Here is a 27,750-nt window from a genome sequence, read left to right as displayed (position 1 = left end):
AAGGATCAATTCTTTAAATTTGCTGGAAAACATTTCCCAAATGTTACTTGAAGATTCCAGTTTTTGTCAGCTGCAGCAAGGAGATACCTAAAACATGCAGGACAGGGGGCCTTGAGCAGGGTTGGGAACCCCTGATGTGGTTCACAACCTTCAGAGATTGTTTGTTATAGGTTCTGTGATGGTCACAACTGTGTCAAAGTTGAGATAAAAGGTTCCCTCTGAATCACAGCATAACACTGCAGCCTTTGAGGAACTGAAAAGAAATATTCCCTAAATGTTGCCTTAAGGGTAAACACAACGTAACCTTTAGGGAACCTAAAATGGAAATCTCCACTGAATGTTATTTTAAGGTTAAACTCGGTAACATTCGGGGGAATCTTCTTGTTTTCTCAAGTTTGTAAATGGTACAACCTTTAGGGAACTGAAACAGAATATTTTAGACCAGGCTACACTTTAAGGAACCTTTAGGGCCCTTACCCTGGAGGTTCTGATAAGGTTAGCTGGGTTACGGGTGTTTTCTTCGTCTGTTGAAGTTTCTTCGGAATTTTTAAATAAAATCTAACTTATATCAAGTTCTTTTTATGTCTTCTTAGTTATAAATATTCATACGTATTAAACTCTATTGCCTCAATCGGTTATTTTTGCTTTTTTTTTTTTTTTTTTAACCGTTTTAACTTTCATAAATTCCGCGATGTTTGATTTTTCTGCTAGTTTGGACATGAATAATTAACTGCGCAAAATATTGCGTGAAAATGACGTATTAGAGGCACGTGTTCCCTATCTCATATCTCCCTGAACTCGCGCGCTCTCTCCCTGCGGACTTTTGCCCTCTTACTTTGACTGGGGAAGATAAACCGAACACCACCGCAGCTCAGCTCAGCCCAGCTCAGACATGTTTTCGCCAAAGGGGTCCAAAAAGCAGTCCGGGTTCGAGCCCGGGGCTCCCCGCGGTTCTGTGGAGCAGATCTGTATGGTTGAATGTGGCTGTAAGCCGGTGTGCACCTGCGGCTCTAACTGCGACCTGACACAGTGTGTGGCAGAACTGAAGGTAGGCCCGCAGAACATTTGCATTAATCACTCCAAAGTTTGGATTGAAAGTTTTATTTGAAAGCTTTAACTAGACCACTTAAAACTGGTACAAGTCTTTATTAGTTCTATTTCTAAGCAGGAGGAAGTTGATGTAGATGTTTGACCTTTCTCTTATCTTTGGAAAAGTTATTTAATTACAGGTAAACACCAGATATTAACCTTGTATTACTCATTCAACAATGGATATAAACAACAATATAGGAAAAAGTCTGGACACCCTACTGCCTATTTCAGTTTGTCTGAAATAGCTTTACTTAGATTTTGCCTGTAGCCACCTATAAATCTCTGACTCTGGTCTGAGGAAAGCTTGCCCCACTCCTCACTTTCAGCTGCGAGATGTTCGAGGGGTTTCCTGCATGTACAGCCCACACCATCTCAATGAGATCAAGATCTAGGCCCAGGCTTTTCCTTTTCTACATTCTCCATCAGTCCTTGGTGGATCTTCTGGTGTGTTTTGGCTCATAATCAAGTTGCAGGGTCACAGTTCATGGTGGATTCTACCTATGATGGCAAAGCCTTCCCAAACCATAACACTTCCAGCTCCATGCTTTAAAGTTGGCACAAGGTTCTTTCTCTTCCTGGAATACTGTATTTAGTTTGTGCCAGACATGTCCTATGTTCTGGTGTCCAGATAGTTCACTATATCTGTCCAAAGACCATGATCTTTGGACAGATACATGATCTTATTTCAACAGTCAGGAGCACCAAACTACAGTAAATGCAAGAGGTTAAAACGGGGGCAAACATCCTTCAAAATGCTGATAAATGATATTCTCATCATGTGCCTTGAGCTGTTTCTCCAGAATTCTTCTTTTGAGCAAATCTACTGAATATCTTGTTCCTTAATGCCACCAATCAGAACAAAAAACCCAAATTTCTCATGATTTGAAGCAGAATCTGTACTTCGATAGCTTTATGCAAAGACGTAATGCTTAAGATAAATGAAATATATCTATATTTGATGTAAAATCTAAAACAAGACAGAATTCAAACATTTTTTTAGAAATTCTGTTATTCACAATGTTGTGATTTCTGTCCACAGTAAAATCCCAGATGTGAAAACAGAGGAAGATTTCAGTTCAGCAGCCTCTAGGTTACTGATCCGGTACACTTTCTCTGCTGGAATTTCCCCCGGATACACTCAAACCTTCAACCACTCACTGGCTTGCAGACCCGTTACCTTATCATTTAGGTCCAATGGGTCACAGCATGAATACCATAAACCCTCTAAAACCTAATAGTTCTACCTTTTTATACAGTACAGACCAAAAGTTTGGACACACCTTCTCATTCAAAGAGTTGTCTTTATTTTCATGACTATGAATATTCCAGCTTCACACTAAAGGCATCAAAACTATGAATTAACACATGTGGAATTATATACTGAACAAAAAAGTGTGAAACAACTGAAAATATGTCTTATATTCTAGGTTCTTCAAAGTAGCCACCTTTTGCTTTGATTACTGCTCTGCACACTCTTGGCATTCTGTTGATGAGCTTCAAGAGGTAGTCACCTGAAATGGTTTTCACTTCACAGGTGTGCCCTGTCAGGTTTAATAAGTGGGATTTCAAGCCTTATAAATGGGGTTGGGACCATCAGATGTGTTGTGCAGGAGGTGGATACAGTACACAGCTGATAGTCCTACTGAATAGACTGTTAGAATTTGTATTATGGCAAGAAAAAAGCAGCTAAGTAAAGAAAAACGAGTGGCCATCATTACTTTAAGAAATGAAGGTCAATCAGTCCGAACGATTGGGAAAACTTTGAAAGTGTCCCCAAGTGCAGTCACAAAAACCATCAAGCGCTACAAAGAAACTGGTTCACATGAGGACCGCCCCAGGAAAGGAAGACCAAGAGTCACCTCTGCTGCGGACGATAAGTTCATCCGAGTCACCAGCCTCAGAAATTGCAGGTTAACAGCAGCTCAGATTAGAGAACAGTTCAATGCCACACAGAGTTCTAGCAGCAGACACATCTCTAGAACAACTGTTAAGAGGAGACTGTGTGAATCGGGCCTTCATGGTAAAATAGCTGCTAGGAAACCACTGCTGAGGACAGGCAACAAGCAGAAGAGACTTGTTTGGGCTAAAGAACACAAGGAATGGACATTAGACCAGTGGAAATCTGTGCTTTGGTCTGATGAGTCCAAGTTTGAGATCTTTGGTTCCAACCACCGCGTCTTTGTGCGGCGCAGAAGAGGTGAACCGATGGACTCTACATGCCTGGTTCCCACCGTGAAGCATGGAAGAGGAGGTGTGATGGTGTGGGGGTGCTTTGCTGGTGACACTGATTGAAAATTGAAGACATACTGAACCAGCATGGCTACCACAGCATCTTGCAGCGGCATGCTATTCCATCCGGTTTGTGTTTAGTTGGACCATCATTTATTTTTCAACAGGACAATGACCCCAAACACACCTCCAGGCTGTGTAAGGGCTATTTGACCAAGAAGGAGAATGATGGGGTGCTGCGCCAGATAACCTGGCCTCCACAGTCACCGGACCTGAACCCAATCGAGATTGTTTGGGGTGAGCTGGACCGCAGAGTGAAGGCAAAAGGGCCAACAAGTGCTAAGCATCTCTGGGAACTCCTTCAAGACTGTTGGAAAACCATTTCAGGTGACTACCTCTTGAAGCTCATCAACAGAATGCCAAGAGTGTGCGGAGCAGTAATCAAAGAAAAAGGTGGCTACTTTGAAGAACCTAGAATATAAGACATATTTTCAGTTGTTTCACACTTTTTTGTTCAGTATATAATTCCACATGTGTTAATTCATAGTTTTGATGCCTTCAGTGTGAAGCTGCAATATTCATAGTCATGAAAATAAAGACAACTCTTTGAATGAGAAGGTGTGTCCAAACATTTGGTGTGTACTGTATATTCAACTAAAATATTAAAATGAAAGCATAAAGAGAGTGTAGTTGTTTGTGTATTGTTCACATAGTGTGATTCCTGCAGAGTAAAACTGCTCATCCTGTTTTCAATTCAATTCAATTCAAAGATACTTTATTGATCCCCGAGGGGAAATTAGAATTCCAGTACAACCCATCCAAACAGACATCATGACACAAGACAATGGGGGGACGGGTCACTGAGGCTTTGCTGCCCACTCACAGGCGCTGCCCTTGTTAGATGAGAAAAGAGACCACATTAGGTAAGTAGAGGGAAAAAAAATCATATTTCACACTTTATCCTTAGCAGGATACAGTTTGAGATTGCAAAAAACCTCAGCACAAAGAAGCAACAAGTTGACAAAACAACATCATGCTGGGAACGGTGAAGGTGGTGTGAGGGGGTGCATATGTTTATCTTGAGCATGTGTGTGTGTGCAAGTGAGTCCATGAAGCACTGTCCCAGAGGCCATTGTCCTTGATGGTATATTGGAATGTTCATCAACTGGCCACAAAGTTCTGAGCAGGTCCACAGATGTCCTCGGGGAAGGGAGAGGGGCAGAGGGAGCAGAGCCTCATGTTTACATAACTTCCAGGAGAAGTTGAAGATAGCTAGCCATCAAGGCCGTGCAGGGGAGCCAGATTCAGAAAAACAATAATTATTTGGGTTAGGCTGACTCTTAATTTTCCGTCAGCCTTGAGAGTCTCGCTGATGCTTCACAAAGGCGAATCCAAACAGCCAAATTTTCCACACAGTTTCATCCTGGAACTTGACCTGGTAATATAAAGGAAATCAACTGATTTTCTAGATGTCATAATTCTCACAATTTTCAGAACCAAACACAAAAATAAATTACAAACTTGGGACTTTTTTGTTTTTTTACAAATTTTGCGCCCTGAATTACTGTTATTAAACGACACTGTAAAAGTACTTTGACTGTATTTATTGGGAACAATTTAATAGAATTTGACTTTAAATAGCATAAAACTGGATTTTATTTGTCTTAAATGAAAGGCAAAAAAAAAAACATTTAAATTCAGTTAAATTGATGCTTGCCTTCAATTGGAAGGAGTCTGGTGAAACTTGGTTTTAACTTGGACATCTGTCCCTCCCATCTGTCCATCTGTCTGTCCCATCTGTCCATCTGTCTGTCCATCCATCCATCTATTATCTGTTCATTCATCTGTCGATCCATCCCTCCCTCCCTCCCACCCAGATTTTTGTATTTTTCAGGTTCCATATTTAAAGCCTGTCCTCTATAAAAATATGTGGCATTATATTTTGGTGAAGTTTTTTTTATTTCTATGTTGAAAATACTTCTAATGGACTGACAAATTTCTGCCTGGAAAAATGTGATTTGTTTTTGATTATTTTTGCAATAAGGTGCTTAAATATTAATGCTGTTTGTTGTCCAGTGGAACATTACAGTCCAAAATCCTTTCATTGCCTGGCAATAATCTAGTTTGATGCCGTTTACTTTTTTACTCTGATGAGACACACATGATCTCACTGTCATGTTTGTTGCACATTAGAAACATTTACACTGAAATCTAAAAGATTCTGCAAACATCGGATTGTCCTGGAATTATTTCCTCTGTGCTAATGATTTATTGGTGGTACTTTGAACCGCAAACAGTACATTGTTTGCTTTACTCCAGGTTTACTAAATCACATAGTTGGTTCCCATCCCAGTGGTAATTCTACTTTTTTAACACATAATAAATGTAATGGTGATGTCATGTATAAGCTTGTTTAAATGGTGTAATACTGATATTAAATCCCGAAATAGTCTCTTGTACGGTAAATTTCAGTCATGTAAAAACAGGTGATCTATTTTTGCGTATTATTTTAAGGATGCTGTAGAAGGACGCTTGTGTGTGTGTGTGTGTGTGTGTGTGTGGGTGTGTGTGTGTGTGTGTGTGTGTGGGAGGCAGGGTGTAAAGCCTCTTTTATGGATTAAATTTTACTTGGCTTTCTGTTTTTTATTTACACTGCTTTTACCTTTTTTTCTTGCAACAATTCAGAAGTTCTTCCAATTCAAGAGGAATAAGATTATCAATCCAGGTACGTTAGCTTATCTGTCAGGGAAATAAAGACTTGCAGGCTCAAGAATCCTACAAGCTAACAAAATTGTATGGTTTTTGCTCTAGTTTTTTCTTTTTTTGTCTCTCACCCTTCTGTATGTCTGTTAAAATAATAAAAGTATGATGAATATGTTCCCAGCCGGCGCTTCTTTATTGTAGCTGACCGAGCTGATTTAAAGAAAGCCGGGTTGTCAAAACAGTAATTTAGGTGCATTTCAGAAACTGGAACAAAATAAATAAATGATAAAGATTACAAGCATGCTTTTAAATATAATATTAAATCGAAGGGGTCTGCATGGTTTAGGCAGGTGGGCTGGCCGGAGTTGCTCTCAGGGTGCAGTGGTCTCGGCTTCTTGGTGGGTTTTGGTATTGGCTCCTTGGGCTCTCTGCCTTTTGTGGGCGTCAGTGTAGGATTTCTCGCGGGGCTACTTCTGGCTGGTGAATGGGTGTCGGGCATATGTTCTTGGGTTTGGAGGCTGGGGGTCTTTTTTCATGGGGTGCACTTTCACTGGGGGTCTTTATTTTTGGGAGGTTGGTGGGGGTGCATTTGGGCAGTGTGGGTTTTTGCACGGCTTTTACTTAGGGTGCTTTTGCTGCCTTCTGTCCTCTGGGGCTCTGGGGTGGGGCTCTGGCCATCCTGTGTGGATGCTGTGGGGCAGGCGTTGCTGGGCTAAACGGTTGCATCTTACTTCTCGGCCTTGTACTGGGGTGGGGTTTTGCTTGTCTGCTGGGTGGTTCCTTGTTGGTGGTGTGTGCTTGGGGTTGGTGGTTTTCACTGTGTCCCATCGGACGTATGGAAGGATATGTGGTGTCGCTGTTGCTGTGGGTTGGCTCAGGGGGAGCTGCGGCTTGGCTTGGCTCTATCATTTTTGCTTGGGTGGCCTAGATGTTGGTGGATCTGCGTCTCGGGTGGGAGGATGCAGCCTCTTTGCGGTGCGGGCTGTTGCATTTATGTGGCGCCTTTCGAAGTGCTATGCGTCTTTCCCTTAGGCACGGTAGTGGGCTTGGTGGTGCTTGACTGGCTGGCTGGCGCTGGTGGTTTCAGTTAGGCTGGGACTGGCCGGCCGGCCAGATGGTTGGCCAGGCTTGGCAGTGTGCTGCTCCGCTAGCTGTCGTGTCCGGGGGGGATAAGGGCGGCGGGCTGGAGGGTTGCATGGAGGGATTGCACCATGTGGGGTGGGGGGGTTGTGTTCTCTTTTTGGATGTGGGGTCACTGGCATTATAGTCAGCTGAGCAGTGACTGTGGAGCTGAGCTGGTTGGTGTTTCTCCCTGGGCTGTCGTTGCATTTGTGGTGATGTGGTGTGTTTGTGTGGTTGCTGGGGCATGATGAGTTTGTCCCGTCTGGGAGCTGTTTGCCCGTCTGGGGTGTCGGTACCAGGACCTGGTAGTATAGAGTATGTATGGGGAGTGTGAGTGAGTGTACGACGTCCATTGTTGTGTCTTTACTTTGGGTGTGTGGGTGTGAGTATTTTTTGTGTACACATGAGGGTGGTAATGTGTGACTGTGTGTGCCTCTTTTTGTGTCAGGTTGGGTCTTGTTCTGCTCCCTCTCCTGGATTAGTTTAGGCCCCCCATCAAATGTGTGGCCTATTTCCTCCCTGCCGGTGGCTGGTGTCTCAGCCCACTGGTGTATTGGTGGTTCTCGGTGTCCGGGGCTGGGTGCTTTGGTGTGTGCCAACTCTCTCCTGTTGGCTGCTTGGGCCCCCTGGCTCTGTCGGGCCTCTGCTTCGGGAGTGATATGCCCCAGGGTCTTGGGTCTCTGGGTCCATGGCTGGATCTACTTCGGCGTAGACGGCTGCCGATGGGGCCTGTGAGCTCGTCGCTGCAGCTCCTGGGGCTTCTGCACTGTAGCTGCTGGGTGGTTCCCCTGGGGTTCTCCTCTGCACTTCTCTGGGGGGTTTTGGTAGTCCTGGCAGTGGTCCTCCTCGGGGTTCCTGTGCTCTGGGCAGCCTTTGGATGTCTGTGGCTCAGATCATCTCCTTTTCTGTCTCGGGTCAAGGGGGGCAGGTTTGTGGCTCCTCACATTCGCTATTGCATCTTTTTATGGAGAAATCTTATATTCACAAGCGTGCTCACACTTACACCCACAGGTGTTTAGATTCATGTGTTAACAGATACACAGATGTTCTATATTGAGCCACAGTTACCACTAAATACATCTTGCATTCAATAGGGCCACGCACAGCGTGGCACTGGTGGTGTAGGGGTTAAGCATGCGACCATGTGCAGAGGCTATAGTCCTCGATGCGGCTGCCTTGGGTTTGAGTCCTGGACCTGGTGACCTTTGCCAAATGTCTTGCCCTCTTTCCTGCGTACCTACTGTCAAAAAATGAAAAATAAAGGCCTCTATTGCCACAAAAAAAATATTTTAAAAGTATGCACTTTTCGGTAACAACGCTGTTGTTATATATGTTTCTGCAGGTGTAGAAGCAGTCTTCTAGTATCTTGTATTCTCTTCACCCTTCTTTCTATCTTTTATCCCCCTTTTTCCTTTTTGCCCACCTCTCTCTCTTCTTCTTTTTCCCTTTCGTTTCCATCTCCGCGTCCATTGCAATGGAAATAATCCCAAAGCAGTTTCAAATAAAGTTTATTTTATAAATATCAAGCAGAGCTGGTAAAAAAAAAGAAAAAGAACATGAAAACCCCATGCAAAAAGAGCCCAGGCTGGGATTTGAACCTGGGACCTTCTTGCTGTAAAGTAGCATTGAGTGCAACAATAATCATATACCATCACAACCAGCCCAGCAGACTAATAATAGAATGTGTAAAAAAAATGTATGAAATGTCTTGGTCCCATAGGACAAATTGGTATTTGTGTGTTAAACAAAAGTATGAATACACCAACCTGAATTGTGACTGGAATTGGACTGTAAATGGACAGAAATGGACATTCACCAGGCATGAATTGGAGAGCTGTAGACTGAAACTGCCATGAATTCGACTGTAGTTGTCAGTATAATTTGTGTGATTGGATTGTATCAAATATTTTATCCATATTTCATAATGAGGATCAGGTTGGATTAAAACTGGCTTGGATTGGGCAGTTTTCTTTCAATAAAAAAATTAATCTTATCACAGTGAAAATCTTTATTAAAAGTTATTATTTTATGCTCAGAAGAAAATGATGTGGCAATCTATGAGCTCCATATTGGGACTCTTAATAAGGGTTGACTTCTTCCTTCAGTCTAATGAGGAGGCTTTAAGCAGAGTCACACCATCAGGCTTATGTGTCGGGTTGCCCACGAGGTTATTATCCCCCAAACAGGCTCTGCTGCACTAAAGATGACCACCTCACATAGTGCTGAAAGCTGTATTTTAAAGATATATTCTGAGCCTGGTCTGATTTTTACACTTAAGTTCCAAAATCATTATGTTGAATGAAATATAAAGGTTTTCTGTTTGAACAGTGGAGCTACCAAGACGGCATGGTTTCTGACTTTGGTGAGAGTCACTGAAGGACAGGAAATCCTTTTCCTGATTTATATGTGCAGTTTAGGCAAGGAGTTAAGGTAAATCAAGATGAGGGATAAACTAGATCAAGCAAAACCAGGGTTAACAAAATTAAGCCAAGAAAAAAGTATTAATATTTATATAATTTATTCATGAAATAAGTAATGCATCATTATGGCTTTGTATTGTATTATTACGAAGAAATCCTGTAAATTGTTTTGTCCATTGTTAAACATTGAAATCAAATTTTTATCTGGTTTGGTGATGTCATTTTTTATTTATTCAAAATGAAAGTATTTACTGATTGGATACCTGTGATGGATGTTGTAATTAAATCTTTTTTTAACATGTACACATTCGGCATTCATGTACCTGTTAGTAAATTCCTCTTCACAGTTTACAGAACTAAATAAGAATTAATGCACTTTGCTGTCACCCTTTCAGACGAATGGTCCTGACGTCGACCAAACAGGCTTTGACAACTTGGCTTATGAATATGGAAGCCAGAGTGAACTCTCCAACCTATCTCTCCAGCCTATCTCCAGAGCCAGTTTCAAACTTCTGGGACTCACCTCTACACAACAAGCTGTGGAAACCACACTTAGCCATCTTAATGGGCTGTTTGCCATCATCTGGTCTGTATCAGATAGTTTACTTCAGGTGGACTACAATACCTCAATTACCACAACCAAAGAGATCGCCCTGCAACTGCAGAAGCTGGGATGCAGAGTTGAAGCAGCCCTACGGATCAAAGTGGATGGGATGCGCTGCCAGTCCTGCGTCCAGGCCATCGAGGGACAGGTTGGAGGGCTTCCAGGAGTCTCACACATCCAGGTGTCTCTTCAGAACAGAGTAGCTCTAATAGTATATCAGCCTCCCCTTGTTACACAGCAGGAGCTGAGAGATAAGATCAAAGATATGGGGTTTGAAACTACATTGTTCCCTGAGGATTCGTCTGATGGAGATCTGAGATACTGGCAGAGTGGCTTATTGAATGTACCCATTCAGACTGAAACTGTCTGGATTGGAGGGATGACTTGCAGCTCATGTGCGCAGTCCATAGAGGGCAGGATCTGTCAAATGATTGGAGTGAAGTCCATAATGGTGTCGTTGAAGGAAAAAAGGGGAACAATAAGTTTTGACCCCAGTCTGACTGATCCAGAGTATGTTAGGGCAGCTATAGAGGAAATGGGCTTTGACGCGACGCTTAAAGGTAAGGCATTTTATTTTTCATTGAGAGAATTTCACATTGCAAGGTCCTCCACCACAACAAAGCATTCATAGGTCTTAATCAAAGTTACAGGAATGAATGTGGGGGTTGACCTTTGAGGTTGGGGATTGGTGCTTAGGAAGAAGGAGATGGTATGTTGGTTCCAATTCAGTAAATGACTTCTCCAAAAAGGAACGTAGTCCTGAGGAGCAGTGGATGATGATAATGATCCTGCGTGAAGGATAATAGATTATGGACTTATGAGGGGGTAAAAGGAGGTCATTATGAGGTATGAGGAGGATAATTGAAGTAAGGAGTTATAATGAGGGAAGAGGCGGATTTGAAGGGTAAAAAGTTGTAGTAAAGAGGGATAAATAAGATGAGAAGGAAGAAACTCAGTCAAATTGAGGGAGGAGGATCAAAAGAGGTCATAATGAGGAATGGGAAGGCAGAAAAGCATAAGAGGAGAATATGTTTTAGGGGTTATTAGGGATGGAAAAGGATCATAATTAAGGATGAGAAGGACTTTATAAATGAATGAGAGGGATGAAAATTGGTCATAATATGATAAAAAGGAGTCCTATGGTTGTAATGAAAGAAGGATGAGAATGTTAGGAATGATAAAGGTAAATGGAACATCTCAATGAGGGAAAACGGTAAGAACAATGCAAATGGATGAAATGAGGGATGAAGTAGATCATGGGATGACACAAAAGGGTCGTAATGAGGTATGGATTAGAGGGATGAAAAGGGCTCATTGGATGAACGAGGAGGATGAGTGATATGAAACGGGTCATAACGCAGGATGAAAAGGATTTGAGGGATAAAAAGGTCATGATCAGGAATAAGTGGAATGAAATGTTGTCGTGATCAGGGAAGATCTGAGGGATTAAAAAGGATTAGAATGAGGAAAGAAGTGGATGACAAGGAGACAAATTGAGGGATAAAGAGAATGAGGGTCATGAAAAGGGGTCATAAAAATGATGAGAATTTGGTAGATAAGAATACATCATAATCAATAGTAGGCTGCATGAACAGGGTGGTTGTACCAAAGCATGTGGAGAATGAGTAGCATGAAAACTGGTTATAATAAAAGATGAGAAGGATTTGAGGGCTGAAAAGTATCAATTGGGGGGATGAGGGAGATCAGAGGGATAGAAAGAGGTCATTAAAAGAGCTGCATGAAAGGGAGTCGTAATGAGAGAAAAGATGAATGGAAAGATGTCGTCTCTTTGCATCTTTTTGTGATTTCCAATATGTGGTTCGTAATTGTTGTCATCTTCAGCCAATTTCTGTCCAGTTTGTGTTTATTAATTGTTCTTTTATTATTTGTAGCTTTCTTTACTGTGCTTTTACATCAAAACTGAATCTCCTTTTTTCACAGTAGATGTCTCATCGGGTGTTTTTATAATCATTCTGTGGTGGTTTCATGTCTCTAATCCTCTAGTTTCCTTCAGATTTTGCAGCTGCATCCAGTTTTTTATGATACTTTTTCATCTTATTGTGTATTTGTTGGCTTTTTGGATCGGTTTACAATATTTTTCACTATTTTTGCAGATTTTGAAACAAATTTTAAAAATTTTCTTTGTTTGCATTTACTTTACCAATGTTTGTTTGGTTTTTTTTGCTAGAATTTTGAGTAATTATCCTCCCATTGTGTTCAGCTGATTGATGTTAGAACTGGAAATAGTATTTGTCTGTAAAATCCAGCTGCCGATTTTTTTATTCACCTCTTTAGAGAAGATAAGCATGGTATAAAACAGAAACTTAGCAAAAATCCTTTTATTAAAGGGAAACAACCAAGAGCTTGCTAAGATGTGGGATTTAGGTTATGAGCAGATTCAGTGTTTTGCTCAAGTATAACTAGGTTAACATAAATATTGTTTTTAAACCTCAAACATCCTGAGATTGTTTCCTTTTCCTTTTAGAGCCACTTTGGAGTCAAGAAAATCAAGACCTTGCAGACCTCCGCTTTTCCAACAGGATGGGAATGAGCAACGGTGCTGAATCTCAGGTAACCTCTGTAAGCTGCCGCCCTGATTCCCCTGAAATGAAAGCGCAGAAATGCTTCATTTCTGTGACGGGAATGACCTGCGCCTCCTGCGTGGCTAACATTGAGAAACACTTGCTCAAACACAAGGGTGAGTTTGAGCAATCCTGCTTCAAAACCTGTGTTTCTGATGCTAGTGTAACTATACTTCACTTTGCATTGCAGGAATCGTCTCCGTCCTGGTGTCTCTAATGGCCGGAAAGGCAGAGGTGAAGTACGATCCGAACCTCCTTGATCCAGCTGGAGTGACTCAGTTCATAGAGGACATAGGCTTTGGTGCCAAACTGTTAGAAGACAATGCAGTGACACACGGGAAACTGGACCTGCAGATAATAGGAATGACGTGTGCTTCATGTGTGCACAAAATTGAGTCCCAGCTCACCACAACCAAAGGCATCCACTCGGCCTCAGTGGCCCTGGCCACCAAAAACGCTCACATCCAGTTTGACCCAGAGCTGCTCGGAGCTCGTGATATTGTCAGGATAATCCAGGTATTCATGATGTAAAGTCTTGTTTTGTGTTTTCAGTTGGTTTAAATGTAACTTAATGACTTGTTTGTAATTGCAGAGCCTTGGATTTGAGGCCAGTCTGGAGAAGGCTGGATTCAAGAACAACCTCGATCACTCAGGGGAAATTCATCAGTGTGTATCTGTTAAATAAAATGTTTAACTAACTTATATACAAGAAGTGAACCGACACTTATGTTCACCCACAGCTTCCCATAGACTGTGGGTCCAAGTCTTGTCTGGAGTTTCCCTATGGTTTAGTGGGAGCTATGTAGTAACCATTTGGCAAAGAATTAGTTGCAGTTCTGCCATCCAAGACCGATGAGGCTGAAGAAAATTCAATAAAGTGTCTTTAAGATTCATTTTCAAAGTTCAGCTATATTCTTTAGTCATTTCTGTTTTAGGATCCTGAATTTCTAAAATCCGACACATTTAGAGAGAATTTTGAAAATCACCTGTGAGTTTTATTTTGAAAGTTCAGCTATTTTCCCGTTCATCCCTGGTTTAGGCCTCATAGGAATTTTAATCCAGTTCCCTAACACCCCTCATTTACTTAGAAACCTGGTCGAACTTTGGGGATAAATTAGTGAAAACTGGAGGACGCATTCAATCTATATTAAATATATCTATATTAAACAGAACTCGCTTCTCTCCGATCTGAATGTTGAACTGAGTCTGTGGAGGCAAAACAGTTCAGCAAGGTCTCAGTCAGCTGAGAAGTCATACTACACCAAAATGCCACCCAGTGTAAAAGCAAATATTTTTTAGTGGTTCTTTAAGTAGATTTTAAGTGAAGATCTATTTTGATTTTAACCAAAAAGTTATGTCCTGTTTCTGCTTTCCCCCCCAGGTGGAAGAACTCCTTCATGCTCAGCTTGGTCTTTGGCCTGCCCGTCATGGGCCTCATGATCTACATGATTATAATGGACATCCAGCACAAAGAGCAGGGAGGCTCCATGCCTGAGGAACAGAATGTGCTGCCGGGTCTTTCCCTCATCAACTTGGCCTTTTTCCTGCTCTGTACACCTGTGCAGGTACAAGGAAAACAACATATTCGGATTTGAGGTTTCTCTTTATATCTTAGGCAGCTGCTTCTTATCGTTTAAATGTACTTGACTGCTCCAAAAGCTTAAATCGACATTTTGAAAACACATCAGATCTCTGTTGGAAAAATAAATATGTTGGATTTCCACGATTGGAATAGGTAATGTTAAGAACAAAAAGATGCCACATCATTTAATGAAAATGATAAACCCCCAAGGGGCTTAATGTGCAGCCACTGAGAAATGTAAACAGAAAAACTGATGCAACAGGCTAGTCCAGTTTGCTGAAATGTCATTACCTGCCAACTGGGAGATGCAGCAAAGCTTCAGGCAATGACGTATTGATGTGCCCTCCTGGTGGAGCTGGACTGCCTGTGCAACCTCTGCAGGGTCCAGATATTGCTTCATGCTACCAGTAGTGACACTGACCCTGGTCAAATGCGAAACTACTGAAAAGCTGTCAAAAAATATCTGTGGCCTCCACCTGCAAACCCATTCATGTTTTTGGGGTGCTCTCATCGTTATCCCCTTAGTGCACCTGTTTAATTGTTAATTTCATTAACACCAAAACAGCTGACACTAAATAATACCTGCCTCTACTACTGAACTGACCGGATCAATATTCCGGAAGTTTAACTGACTTGATCTTATAGTCTGATTAAAAAGTGGTTCCTCTCATGTTTTTTATGAGCGGTGTATAAAGTTCTGGGTTTCTGCGCTCAGATTTTCGGAGGCCGGTACTTCTACATCCAGGCATATCGCTCATTAAAACACCGCACAGCCAACATGGACGTGCTGATCGTGTTGGCCACCTCCATTGCCTACATCTATTCTTGTGTGGTCCTTGTCGTGGCCATGGCGGAGCAGGCCAAGCAGAGTCCAAACACCTTTTTCGACACTCCACCTATGCTCTTTGTGTTCATCGCTCTCGGACGATGGCTGGAGCAAATTGCAAAGGTATGGGAAAAATACCTAAAGGTACTTGATGACATACTGACCACTTTTTGCTTTTTTCTCAATTATGTATTAATGTAGTTACTGATTCAATTACATTTGTATACTTTGATTGTTTTGCTTTTCATAGAAAATGCTGTTTCTGTTTTTATCTGTGTCTTTTTCTTAGTCAGAAGTATTTACAAAACATTTCCGTATTCTTTGCTTTTCTTTCCCATAGAAAGTACTCCTGCCTCATTGTTTCTGTGTTTACCTGTATATCTTCCTGGATAGAGCAGCTGACGAAGCTACTGCTGCTAGGAACCTTTGGTGTTCTGTTTGGGTTTTTTTAAAGAAAAAGTACTCCTGTCCCAGTGCTCCCATACTTAGTTTTTCTGGTTGTCCTTCCTGTGTGGCCATTTATACTGAATTTGGTTCTTCTATTCAAACAAATATTAAGTAAATCATACTGGCAATTGTACGTGGGGCACCTCAGGGTCATGTTTACGGTCCTGGCCAGTTCTTTTTAGACTATAAAACTAAATATTGATGTTCAGTCTCTGATTGACTGTAAAATACACTTCACGTAAATTCGATATCCATTCGATATCCTAGCAAGCTTTTTCCAACTGTTTATATTCCAACTGACCACAAATTAAACTGATTTTCTGACGCCAGTGCCTTACCTATAGATGAGGCACTATGTTGATGTTAATCTGTGGCGTAAGAATGAAGCTATCAAAACAAATATGATAAATGCTTTACACTCCTATAAACAAATTAATGATGAAGTTAAACCAGCCAGGATTGCCTTTCTCATTTAGTCCATGTTTATCCTACATTTTTAGAGTAAAACCTCAGAAGCTTTGGCCAAATTAATGTCACTACAAGCCACTGATGCCACTGTGGTCATTTTAGGACCCGATCGCTCTGTTGTCAGGTAAAGCCCTTCAAAATAAAAATCAGCAAGGCAATAAGCCAGCAGTGTAAAATGCAACGATATATTTGTGCCCTTCAGTGAGGAGCAGATGGTGGTGGAGCTGGTCCAGCGGGGCGACATCGTCAAAGTCGTCCCAGGAGGGAAGTTCCCTATTGACGGAAAAGTGATTGAGGGAAGCTCTATGGCGGATGAGTCCTTAATTACAGGTACAGTTTGAACAGTAGTAGGTGCAGATTACAGTTGTTTTACTTTGGCTTTACTGTTGTAATACATCACAATTTTCCTTTACCAGGCGAGCCGATGCCTGTCAGTAAGAAGGTGGGCAGCTTGGTGATTGCAGGCTCCATTAACGCTCACGGTGCTCTTCTGGTGGAAGCCACTCACGTTGGTGCTGAAACAACTCTGTCTCAGATAGTTAAACTGGTTGAAGAAGCTCAAACATCAAAGGTATTACAGTACATCTGAGTTTAAAATTCAACAAATACTTGTTATACAGTTCCTGTCTTTTATAGGTGTTTTCGTTTTGTTGTTTTTCTGCAGGCCCCGATCCAACAGTTTGCAGACAAAATCAGCGGATACTTTGTGCCCTTCATTATTCTTGCATCCCTGCTCACGCTGGTGGCCTGGATGGCCGTAGGGTTTGTCAACTTTGATATCGTGATGGAGCACTTTCCGGTATGTGTTCTTTGCAATTATTTAATGTGCCAAAACTCAAGCAGATCCTGCAGATCTCTCACTCTCAGCCTCCACGCAGGGTTACAACCCGAACATCTCCAAGGCAGAAGTTATCGTCCGCTTCGCCTTCCAGGCATCCATCACGGTTCTGTCTATTGCCTGCCCCTGCTCTCTGGGTTTGGCGACCCCGACGGCTGTAATGGTTGGAACAGGAGTCGGGGCTCAGAACGGGATGCTCATCAAAGGAGGGGAGCCGCTGGAGATGGCACACAAGGTAATGAACTAACGCACTAAAAACAATGGAGCCCAGACGGTGCCAGGATTTGAATTATAATGAAGAGAAAAATCTGTTGAAGATGGTATTCAAGCCTTAATTTATGCACAGTGTTACTCTGATTTCAGGTTTCCTCCTAAAACATTCTAAGCCCTGCTCCAATCGCAGACTCAAACTGTAATTCATGTGACCTCTCTGATTGTGATTTGATTGATGTATTCTGATTTTAGCTTGTAAGCACGGAATAGGGAATGATGTCTGGATGCAATGATGCTGTTTTCCCTGTTTATTTCTTTTTCCTTTCTCCATTTTTATTAAAACCTATAAATGCTAATAGTAAGGATGGTGATTGATCAGCTCTTCGTTTGGGAACTGCTGATTCTACAAATTAAATCTTGTCCCAAAGTAGATGTATGCCGGACACGTCCGCTCAAAGCTCAGTTTGTACAGCTGCGTACATGGTGTCACACAAGAAAGTGCTTGGTGGGAAAAACATTTTCACATGGAACTGTTTTATATGTGACACAGAACTGATAAGGATTGAGCTCCCTGCTTTGCACTGACAGGTGTGCGGTGGGTGCCATGGTGGAGAAGAAACGGGGCTAGGCGCCCAACTAGATCATCAAACCTGCTCTAAAACTTGCTGTCCATCGTCTTCATGTCTTCATCCAGCATACTGTATTTCCTTTCTTTGTCCCTAGTCTGGTTTAATGGCCTTGTATACCAGCTTTTCTTCTTTTGCTTTTCCAAAACAAGGCACAGCTAGGCAAATTAGCTCTTCCTCCTCTGGTTCATTCATTCCTAAAACCAGGGAATATTAATTTTTCTTGACCAATGTTTTTCTTTTTTACATCTGACCCTTGCTATATTCCAGATATGTATGGAAGTGTTTGATTTCTATACTTGGCGCCGTCTGGGCTCCATAGTCTCTGATCTTAATGGAGTATAAATGACTACATGAAAGAATTCAGGAAGTATATATTGGTATCCTCATAGTTTTTCCATTTTTAAACCAGCTTTATCAGTCATCTTAACAAAACTTTAATAATAAAATTCTGAATACTGTTGGTGATTTTATTCAGAGCTGCAGTGTTGTGATTTATTTGGGTCCAGAGAATAGAAAGAAAGAAAGTTTGATGAGGATCTGCTTTAAACAGTTTGGGTCTGTAAACCCTTTAAGGTCCTAAAAACAAGAAGCCCACAGTATGCTCTGCTGTATGGATGACTGCACAGCAGCTTTACAGTGCAACTGATATTTTTTAATTAACTGCGTACTGCTGGATCATTTTTCACAGAGACCTCATAGATAAAAGACTACTGTTTTCTCCTAATCTTATCAGCCTGCTGTAAAAAACGTCATTTGATGTCTTTAGAGATAGCCGCTTCATTTATGAAACTGTTTACTTCAGCAACAGATCTGAGATATTTTTTGGCTATATTTAATGGAAATTTAAAATGTTTCTTCTGCCTAAAAACATGGTGTCCTTCTGAGTTTCCTCCGGCCTGTTCTCTTAGATCAATGTAGTGATGTTCGATAAGACCGGTACCATAACAAACGGCTTACCGAAGGTGACCCGTGTGCTGGTGTTGTGGGAAATGGCCCGCATGCCCCTGAGAAAGATCCTGGCACTGGTCGGCACAGCAGAGGCCAGCAGCGAGCACCCGCTGGGCATGGCAGTTGCTAATTATTGCAAAGACGTAAGACACTGGCACACGCACGGCACCTGTCAGCCTGAGCTGCTTTGCATCCAAATAAAACAAGTGTGCATTCAACAGGAGCTGGGCTTGGATGTTCTTGGACACTGCCGGGACTTCCAGGCGGTTCCCGGCTGCGGGATAAGCTGCCAGGTGTCCAACGTGGAACATCTGCTGCAGCAGAGCGACGAGCGTTTTTTTATGCCGGGGGTAACCACAGAAGAAAGCAACCTTTTCCCTACTGAGGAGACCTCCTCTGCAGGTGAGTCTACCTGATGCTGAAGGACAAATGATGTTTTCTATCACTAAAACCTTTATGTGATAAATTCCCGCTTATCCTTTATATATATATATATATATATATATTGTAGCTTCACACTGAAGGCATCAAAACTATAAATTAACACATGTGGAATTATATACTGAACAAAAAAGTGTGAAACAATTGAAAATATGTCTTATATTCTAGGTTCTTCAAAGTAGCCACCTTTTGCTTTGATTACTGCTCCGCACACTCTTGGCATTCTGTTGATGAGCTTCAAGAGGTAGTCACCTGAAATGGTTTTCCAACAGTCTTGAATGAGTTCCCAGAGATGCTTAGCACTTGTTGGCCCTTTTACCTTCACTCTGCGGTCCAGCTCACCCCAAACCATCTCGATTGGGTTCAGGTCCGGTGACTGTGGAGGCCAGGTTATCTGGCGCAGCACCCCATCACTCTCCTTCTTGGTCAAATAGCCCTTACACAGCCTGGAGGTGTGTTTGGGGTCATTGTCCTGTTGAAAAATAAATGATGGTCCAACTAAACGCAAAACGGATGGAATAGCATGCTGCTGCAAGATGCTGTGGTAGCCATGCTGGTTCAGTGTGCCTTCAATTTTGAATAAATCCCCAGTTTTTGCGACTGTACTTGGGGACACATTCAAAGTTTTTCCAATTGTTCGGACTGACTGACCTTCATTTCTTAAAGTAATGATGGCCACTCGTTTTTCTTTACTTAGCTGCTTTTTTCTTGCCATAATACCAATTCTAACAGTCTATTCAGTAGGACTATCAGCTGTGTACTGTATCCACCTCCTGCACAACACAACTGATGGTCCCAACCCCATTTATAAGGCTTGAAATCCCACTTATTAAACCTGACAGGGCACACCTGTGAAGTGAAAACCATTTCAGGTGACTACCTCTTGAAGCTCATCAACAGAATGCCAAGAGTGCGGAGCAGTAATCAAAGCAAAAGGTGGCTACTTTGAAGAACCTAGAATATAAGACATATTTTCAGTTGTTTCACACTTTTTTGTTCAGTATATAATTCCACATGTGTTAATTCATAGTTTTGATGCCTTCTGTGTGAAGCTACAATATTCATAGTCATGAAAATAAAGAAAACTCTTTGAATGAGAAGGTGTGTCCATACTTTTGGTCTGTACTGTATATAAGTATTTTTTTTATGTTTTTGATTGAATTATACAGAAACGTACTGAACTGTGATGTCTGTGTTCCATTACACCTGTAGCATACAGGAAGGTCATGGTCAACTTAAAGCAAACCCAAATCATCGCACCCATACCAAAATTGCTCCATACATGTCATTGTTGTTGTTTTCCCCTCAAAACCCTTGACAACAGGCAACTCTTAAATTTTTTATCTCTTGTGATTAATCCTTTTCTCTGTAGAATGATGGACGTCAATTTGGAAATAGCCTTGTAACCCTTGCCAGATTTATAAGCCGCATTTATAAGGTCATTGCTGTTCTCTTCTGTCTTGGCGTCTCGTTAAAACACACCTGTATCTCTTCATGATATCTTAATTCTTTAGGGTTAAAATCTTTTAAATTATGCAAACGCATTACTTTCCCTCTGTTTCTAGTTGAGGGAGCATCTTACTCTGTCCTGATTGGGAACAGGGAATGGATGAGGAGGAATGGCCACCACATCCAAGCAGATGTCGATGCTGCCATGATGAGCCACGAAACCAAAGGCCAGACCGCCATACTGGTGGCCATAGAAGGTGATGACCACACCAGAAAGCTTTGTTTCTTTTTTCTTTTTCAACATTATATACATATTTTATGTGTGCTTTCTGCAGGTGTTTTATGTGCCATGTTGGCCATTGCAGACACGGTGAAAGCGGAATCAGCGTTGGCGGTGCACACCCTGAGCAGCCTCGGCATCGAGGTGGCCATGATAACCGGAGATAACAGGCGAACAGCCAAAGCCATAGCAGCGCAGGTAAAACTTTGCTACACAGACACCAGCAGACTCTCAGAGGGGAAGTGAAAGCTTGTGTTTGGCTACAGGTGGGGATCAGGAAGGTGTTTGCAGAGGTGCTGCCTTCACATAAGGTGGCCAAAGTTCAGGAGCTGCAGGACCGAGGCCTTCGAGTGGCCATGGTAGGAGATGGTGTCAACGACTCGCCCGCCTTGGCCTGCGCTGATGTCGGCATCGCCATCGGCACCGGCACAGACGTGGCCATCGAAGCGGCCGACATTGTCCTGATCCGGGTAGGTGGCTGATGGTCAGTGTAGAAACACATTGTTGGATTTAAAATGTCTCACCTGAAGGTTTCTCACCCTGCAGAACGATCTGCTGGACGTGGTGGCCAGTATTGAGCTCTCCAAGAAGACGGTGCGAAGAATCAGGATTAATTTTGTCTTCGCTCTCATCTACAACCTTCTAGGGATTCCAGTGGCTGCAGGTGAGTGCTGAGACTGTCTCTTAGAGTCAGTGTTCTGGAGCAGAGTAGCAAAATCAGTATAAGTGCAATAAGCCCATCCCACAGTGCCCTCTTGTGTTCAGGTGTGTTCATGCCTGCTGGCCTCGTCTTGCAGCCTTGGATGGGCTCGGCTGCCATGGCCGCCTCGTCTCTGTCAGTGGTCCTGTCTTCTCTGCTGCTGAGGATGTGAGTCACAACTCTACACTCTTTGTTTTTATAGTTTGTGTACTTAAATGAGTAGCAACTTTGCTTTGCAAATTTATACACAACCCTTGAACTTTTTCACAATTCTACAGCCTCAAACATGTATGTATTTTATTGGGAGTTTATGTGACAGAGCAGCAAAAAGTATTGCATGATTGTAGAGTAAAAGCAAAAGAATATATGATTTTAAAATCGGTACCAGAAACACTAACACTGCGCATCACCTCAAACGCACTATCCTTACAGAAAAACATGCCGATATCAGCATCATGCTGTGGGAATTTGTATAAAAAACTAAAAATAAATTAGAAAAGTGAGCCATGTATTCGATGTAACCTCCTCTGATGTCTCAAATATTCTATCATGATTACCAGCTTCCCCGATCCTGCTGAAGAAAAGCATTCTCACAGCATAATGCAGCCCCTCCCATGGCTTTCTTTTAACAGTGACTTTTTCTTGCCACTCATGCGTAAATGCAGGATTTGTGGGGTGCACTACTAATGGTTGTCCAGAGTTACCATGGGCCTCTTGGCTGCTTTTCTGGATAATGCTATCCCTGTCTGGCCCGTCATTTTAGGCGAGCGACCATATCTTGGAAGGAATGCTGATAATTTACACACAGATAGTTTAGGGGTATCAGAGTAAGAAGGGTCCAAAACCAATTCATGCCATGCTTTTCGGATTGTTGTTTCACATCAAGTCCCAATAAAACACATTTGTGGATGTTGACAAAATCTGAAAAAGTTTCCTTTCAGTTTCTTGAATTCAGTAGATGGTCTAATAAAAACCAGTTTTTTGCAGGTATAAAAAGACACCCATCGAGCTGTACGAATCCCGTGCAAGAGGCCATATGAGAAGCCTTAGGTCATCTCAGATAAGCACGCATCTGGGCCTGGATGGGCAGCGGCGCAGCCCGGCACTCCCCAATACCCCTCGAGCACAGATGGGCCAGAGACCGTCTACCCAGGAGCTACTCGCTGCTGGATCACCGGACGGCAGACGATTTTAACTTGTAAAAAAGGGAAATTATTTCTTTTATTTTCAAATTCAGTAATGTTCTTTGTGTAAATGTTTAAAAATATATTTATTTAAATACTGTTTTTCTGCTCGTAAACTTAAAATTATGTTTTATTTCAAGTTATTTTTCCTGGATTATTTTAGCACATAGCAGCCATATGCAATGTTTCAAGAAACGAAACTTCAACTTAAGCTGCCGTGCCACATTTGTGATGTGAGTGACAGTGTTGGTCTGCGAGGTTCTAGAAATCCACTTGATTTATCGGATTTTGTGCATCCACAGCTCAGTCTTTCAAACAGAAGAATCCTCTGTAATGTTGTTGTTTTTTTTAGCCTCTTAAACAAGTGAAGGAGAAGAAGAGTGCTGGAGAATGCCAGGGAATTTTTGTTCCCCACTTGTATTTAAAGACCTGCCAGGAATAATTAATGTGGCGCATTAATCAAAAGGTCTTGCTCAAGGATTCTATAGTTATCCAGGAAAAATGAGCTTTTTCACTGTGAGTAGACTGCAGACGTATTAATTTGACTCTTGTCTTGTACTCAGACCTCATAATAGGCTTCTTTTTTCACAGCAGTCTGACATGTGTTAGCAGGAAGAGCAGAGGAACACTTCAGACAAAGCCATTAATAATGTTACTGATTACACATGCTAAGACAAGCCCGAAGAGCAATAGCCAGTTCCATGGAAGTTTGTAGTATTTCACAAAAGTGAGTTCACCCCTCACATTTTTGTGAATATTTCTCATATCTTTTCATGGGACAACACTGAAGATATGACACTTTGATATAATGTAAAGAAGTCAGTGTTCAGCTTTATAACAGTATAGATTTTCTGTCCCCTACCAAAAACTTCAGCACACAGCCATCACTGTGTAAACCGCTGGCAACAAAACTAAGTATACCCCTAGTGAAAATGTCCAAATTGTGCCCAATTAGCCAATTTCCCCTCTCTGTGTCATGTGACTCATTGGTGTTAGAAGGTGTCAGGTGTGAATGGGGAGCAGGTGTGTTAAATGTGGTGTTATCACTCTCATACTGGTCACTGGGACATGGCACCTCATGGCAAATAACTCTCTGAGGATCTGAAAGAAGAATCGTTGCTGTACATAAAAATTGCCTAGGCTATCAGAAGATTGCCAACACCCTGAAACTGAGCTGCGGCATGGTGGCAACAACCATACAGCAGTTTAAAAGGACAGGCTCTACTCGAGACAGGAATTAGCATGGTCAACCAAAGAAGTGGTATACATGTGCTTAGCATCATATCCAGAGGTTGGGTTTTGAAAATATACATATGAGTGCTGCCAGCATTGCTGCAGAGGGTGAAGGGGTCAGCCTGTCAGTGGTCAGACCGTTAGCCGCACTGCATCACATTGGTCTGCCTGGCTGTTGTCCCAGAAGGAAGCCTCTTATAAAGATGATGTACAAGAAGTCCCACAAACAGTTTGCTGAAGACAAGCAGGCTAAGGACATAGTGGAACCATGTTCTGTGGTCTGATTGAGACCAAGATAAACTCATTTGGTTCCGATGGTGTCCAGCATGTGTGTCAGCAACCAGTTGAGGAGCACAACAAGAAGTCAGCACTGCCTACAGTCAAGCATGGTGGTGGGAGTGACATGGTTTGGGCTGCATGTGTGCTGCCGGCTGTGGGGGGCTACAGTTCAGTTAGGGAACCATGAATGCCAACATGTACTGTGACATACTGAAGCAGAGCATTATCCTCTCCCTACAGAAACAGGACTGTAGGGCAGTATTCCAACATGATTACGACCCCAAACACACCTGCCCTGCTGAAGAAACTGAGGGTAAAAGTCCTGGACTAGGTAAGCATTTCTGCAAACCTAAACCCTATTGAGCATCTGTGGGAACCCTCAAACAGAAGGTGGAGGGTTGCAAGGTCCATGATGTCATCATGGAGAAGTGGAAGAGGACTTCAATGGTAACCTGTGAAGCTCTAGTAAACTCAATGTCCATGAGAGTTAAGGCAGTGCTGGAAAATAATGGTGGCCACACAAAATAATGACACTTTGGGTACAATGTGGACATTTTCCCTTAGGGCTGTTCTCGCGTTTGTTGCCAGCAGTTTAAACATTAATGGATGTGTGTTGAGTTATTTTAAGGGGACAGCAAATGTACACTGTTATATAAGCTGTACACTGAGTACATTGTATCAAAGTGCCATATCTTAAGTGTAGTCACATGAAAACATAAAAATGTTTTATAAAAATTTGAGTATTATACTCCCTTTTGAGAGACATTGTAAATATGCTTTTATGAATAAAATTACAACCAACCTGCAATTTTAGTTCACACCCTTTATTGTTTAATAAAGCATTGCATAACATTTAAAAAATGTAACATTTTTCTAAAATAAAATTAAGGTAATTTTGTTTTTTTGTCTTCTAGGGACATCAAATCTAAAAATGGTACTTTGTCATATCACTTATTTTAACCTTTGGTTGTAACTAATCAATGTTGTTCTAGTTTATACCACTAGATGGTGCCATATTATTAATCAATGCCCCTTTAAAAATCCATAATGTCATTATATCATATGCATAAAATTCACTTGTAGCATTATTTTTACAATTTTTCCTCTGTAAACACATTACTTTCAGGCGATATTTATTTTCATGTGCAAAGCTGAGAAATGTATTTAAAAAGTGGGCAATGAAGAAAGGAAGTAAGCACAAGGCGATTGAGAACACAGGGGAAAGTTGCCAAACAGTGACAATATTACGTACAGAACATCCAACTATGATAGCAATTTATAGAAAGTCAACCAAAGACAAAAATAGTGGTAGGAAAGCTGCCATCTCCAGTTTGAGTTCATAAACTGTATATTTTATAATAATTTATTCACAGAGGAGTATGGAACGCCAAAGTGTTGAAAATTAAATAAATAAATGAAACATGAAATAAATATCTACATCAATATATAATAAATAATGATTGGATGTGATAATGAAATTGTGAAATAATTGAATGCATATTAAATTCTCAGCTCATTATTATGAAATATATTTCATTTTCCATTAAAAATCAGCTTTATGATACAGAAGAATTTTCATATAACATTTTTACATAATAATTGAAATTATTGTTATATAGGCTATTTTTATGTAATTCCAGCATTTTTGTTTTTTATTTCAAAATGTCATTTTTTAAAAGTCAGCTTTTATTTAAAAAAGTCAGCTTTTATTTCATAAGCGGGATTTTTCCTTATGGCCATTTATTTCATAATGCCACTTTACAGCTGAATGACTGTGGGCCAATCAGCTCCCTGAGCAGCTACTGCACCAGCTCAAGGTTTAGGAAGGATGGTGGAGTTTCTTTGACTTCATTCAGCTCTGGTTACCTTAGCAGATCAAATTGAGGGGAATAATTTATCATATGATGCCATTTTGAGTTGTTTGGATGACATCTTTCAAATGATTGGAATGATAATTGCTCTCCAGAATGTTAGCATCGACGACGTCATTGTGGATACCCTAAGAGGTATTGAGCACCGTGTCACCGTGACTCAAGACTTTAGCACTGTCTGGCATAACCATCGGGGTTATTGCTGTTATGTTTTCTGTGTCACCCAGCACCGTTCACTGCGGTCAAGTGAGCTGACAGTCACGCCAGCCGACGTTATCTCTCTGTTAAAGATTAGCTTCATTCATACAAGGTGCATCACGGTTATAGAGCACACCAGACACCAATCCAGGCAACGGTTGAGAAACTAAGAGGAAAACAGAAAAGGAACCTTAAGAATATTTATATTAATGACATATTTACAACTTTCACATACATGTTTATGTAAAAAATAAATATTTAATAATTTTACTGTAGATTTTTGGAGAAATAACACTATACCAGTGTTTACCAACCCTGCTCCTCAAGTACCCCTGCCCTACATGTTTTAGATGTGGCTCTGTTCCAGTACCCCAGATTGGAATGATTGCATCACCTCCTCAGCAGTGCAGAGTTGCTAAAAATTGCAAACACAATTTATTTGAGGTTTGTCTGCGCAGAAGAAAGAAGAAGGGGTATGGAGAGCCAAAAGAGTTGTGCTTAATAATTGAGTTAACACATTAATTTGACGTGTTTTGATTTTTTAGATTGTGCCAAATCACCAAAATAAACCTCATCCCTACAAACTCTTTCAATTCGATCCAATTATTTTAAAAGAAATAAGAATTTAGTGTGTGTCATTTTTCTCAATAGGCTAATTCATAAATATATAAGCAAATAAATTATTCTGAGCATCTGCACACACTTTCAACTAGAATTTATTATGTTCAGTCTATTTATGCCAAGTGCAAGGGTACCAAACTCTGGGTTACAGCTGAGAATGCCCTCTAATTGAAAAACGAGAAAGAGTAATTTTAATTCTAAAGGATTAAAATTGACCCTGGTAAAGGTTGGTAACATATTTACAGTCAGGGTTTCAATTTGAAGTCTTTTTTTCTGCAATAACCTAACCACATATATTTTTATGGATATTTCAAATTTTAAGATATACACTCAAAGAGGAACAGTCCATCTGATTTAATCATTATAATAAATGCATTATATAAAAAAATAAAAATGACTGATAAAAGCTTAAAACCCCCCAAAGTAACACTTTTCCCTGAAGGACAATCGTGTAATTCAGGACCAGCAGGAGATTAAGAGCAGACAGCAGCCCCGCGGTGGACAAAACTTTTCATTCTGTAAAGATAAGCTTCACATGACATGCTGGCTTTTAAGGTTTCTGTCAGAAGAAGAATAAGGTCTTTGCTGTACCTTCTTAAGGATTCCAGATCAGGTTTGTTGTAGTGGGCTGCTGAAAACGCATACTTATCCAGGTCACTCTTTGCATCTGTATTTGTTTGAGCAAACCCCGAACAATGTTTTAACTATAAAATCTATGGAAAAAACATGTTTTACCTGGGAACGATTTATGTTGTTGCTTTCTGAAAACTTTATTACTCCACAGATATCAA

The 27,750-nt window shown here is 41.3% G+C and overlaps 1 protein-coding gene across 3 annotated transcripts; it reads left to right on the top strand.

The window, feature by feature from the left end:
* Positions 1-843: 843 nt before the first annotated feature.
* atp7b (ATPase copper transporting beta) lies at positions 844-25,167 on the top strand. Of its 3 annotated transcripts, none has more exons than XM_047354758.1 (20): positions 844-1,048; positions 9,962-10,730; positions 12,656-12,868; positions 12,943-13,268; positions 13,345-13,418; positions 14,134-14,317; positions 15,050-15,283; positions 16,108-16,199; positions 16,278-16,405; positions 16,492-16,646; positions 16,740-16,874; positions 16,954-17,148; positions 18,664-18,846; positions 18,925-19,105; positions 20,710-20,850; positions 20,959-21,071; positions 21,140-21,343; positions 21,420-21,537; positions 21,639-21,741; positions 22,561-25,167. In XM_047354758.1, exons 1-20 carry the CDS (start codon positions 893-895, stop codon positions 22,766-22,768), a joined length of 3,912 nt encoding a protein of 1,303 aa, XP_047210714.1. In that variant the 5' UTR covers positions 844-892; the 3' UTR covers positions 22,769-25,167. The 3 variants fall into 3 exon arrangements, with proteins under 3 accessions (XP_047210714.1, XP_047210713.1, XP_047210715.1); XM_047354757.1 differs by having other exon boundaries at positions 20,929-21,071; XM_047354759.1 differs by having other exon boundaries at positions 20,929-21,071; positions 22,551-22,668.
* The last annotated feature ends 2,583 nt before the right edge of the window (positions 25,168-27,750 follow it).

Source organism: Girardinichthys multiradiatus, chromosome 24 (assembly GCF_021462225.1).
Source record: "Girardinichthys multiradiatus isolate DD_20200921_A chromosome 24, DD_fGirMul_XY1, whole genome shotgun sequence".
Taxonomy (NCBI): domain Eukaryota; kingdom Metazoa; phylum Chordata; class Actinopteri; order Cyprinodontiformes; family Goodeidae; genus Girardinichthys; species Girardinichthys multiradiatus.
The sequence above is the reverse complement of the archived record's forward strand: the minus strand, read 5'-3'. Positions and strand labels throughout refer to the sequence as shown.

Bases quoted from the DNA above. Each gene is read 5' to 3' on its own strand.
- atp7b (XM_047354757.1), top strand. From the start codon at position 893: ATGTTTTCGCCAAAGGGGTCCAAAAAGCAGTCCGGGTTCGAGCCCGGG. The intron at 18,847-18,924 runs GTAAGACACTGG...TGCATTCAACAG, and splicing joins TTGCTAATTATTGCAAAGAC to GAGCTGGGCTTGGATGTTCT. The intron at 20,851-20,928 runs GTGATGACCACA...TGCTTTCTGCAG, and splicing joins CATACTGGTGGCCATAGAAG to GTGTTTTATGTGCCATGTTG.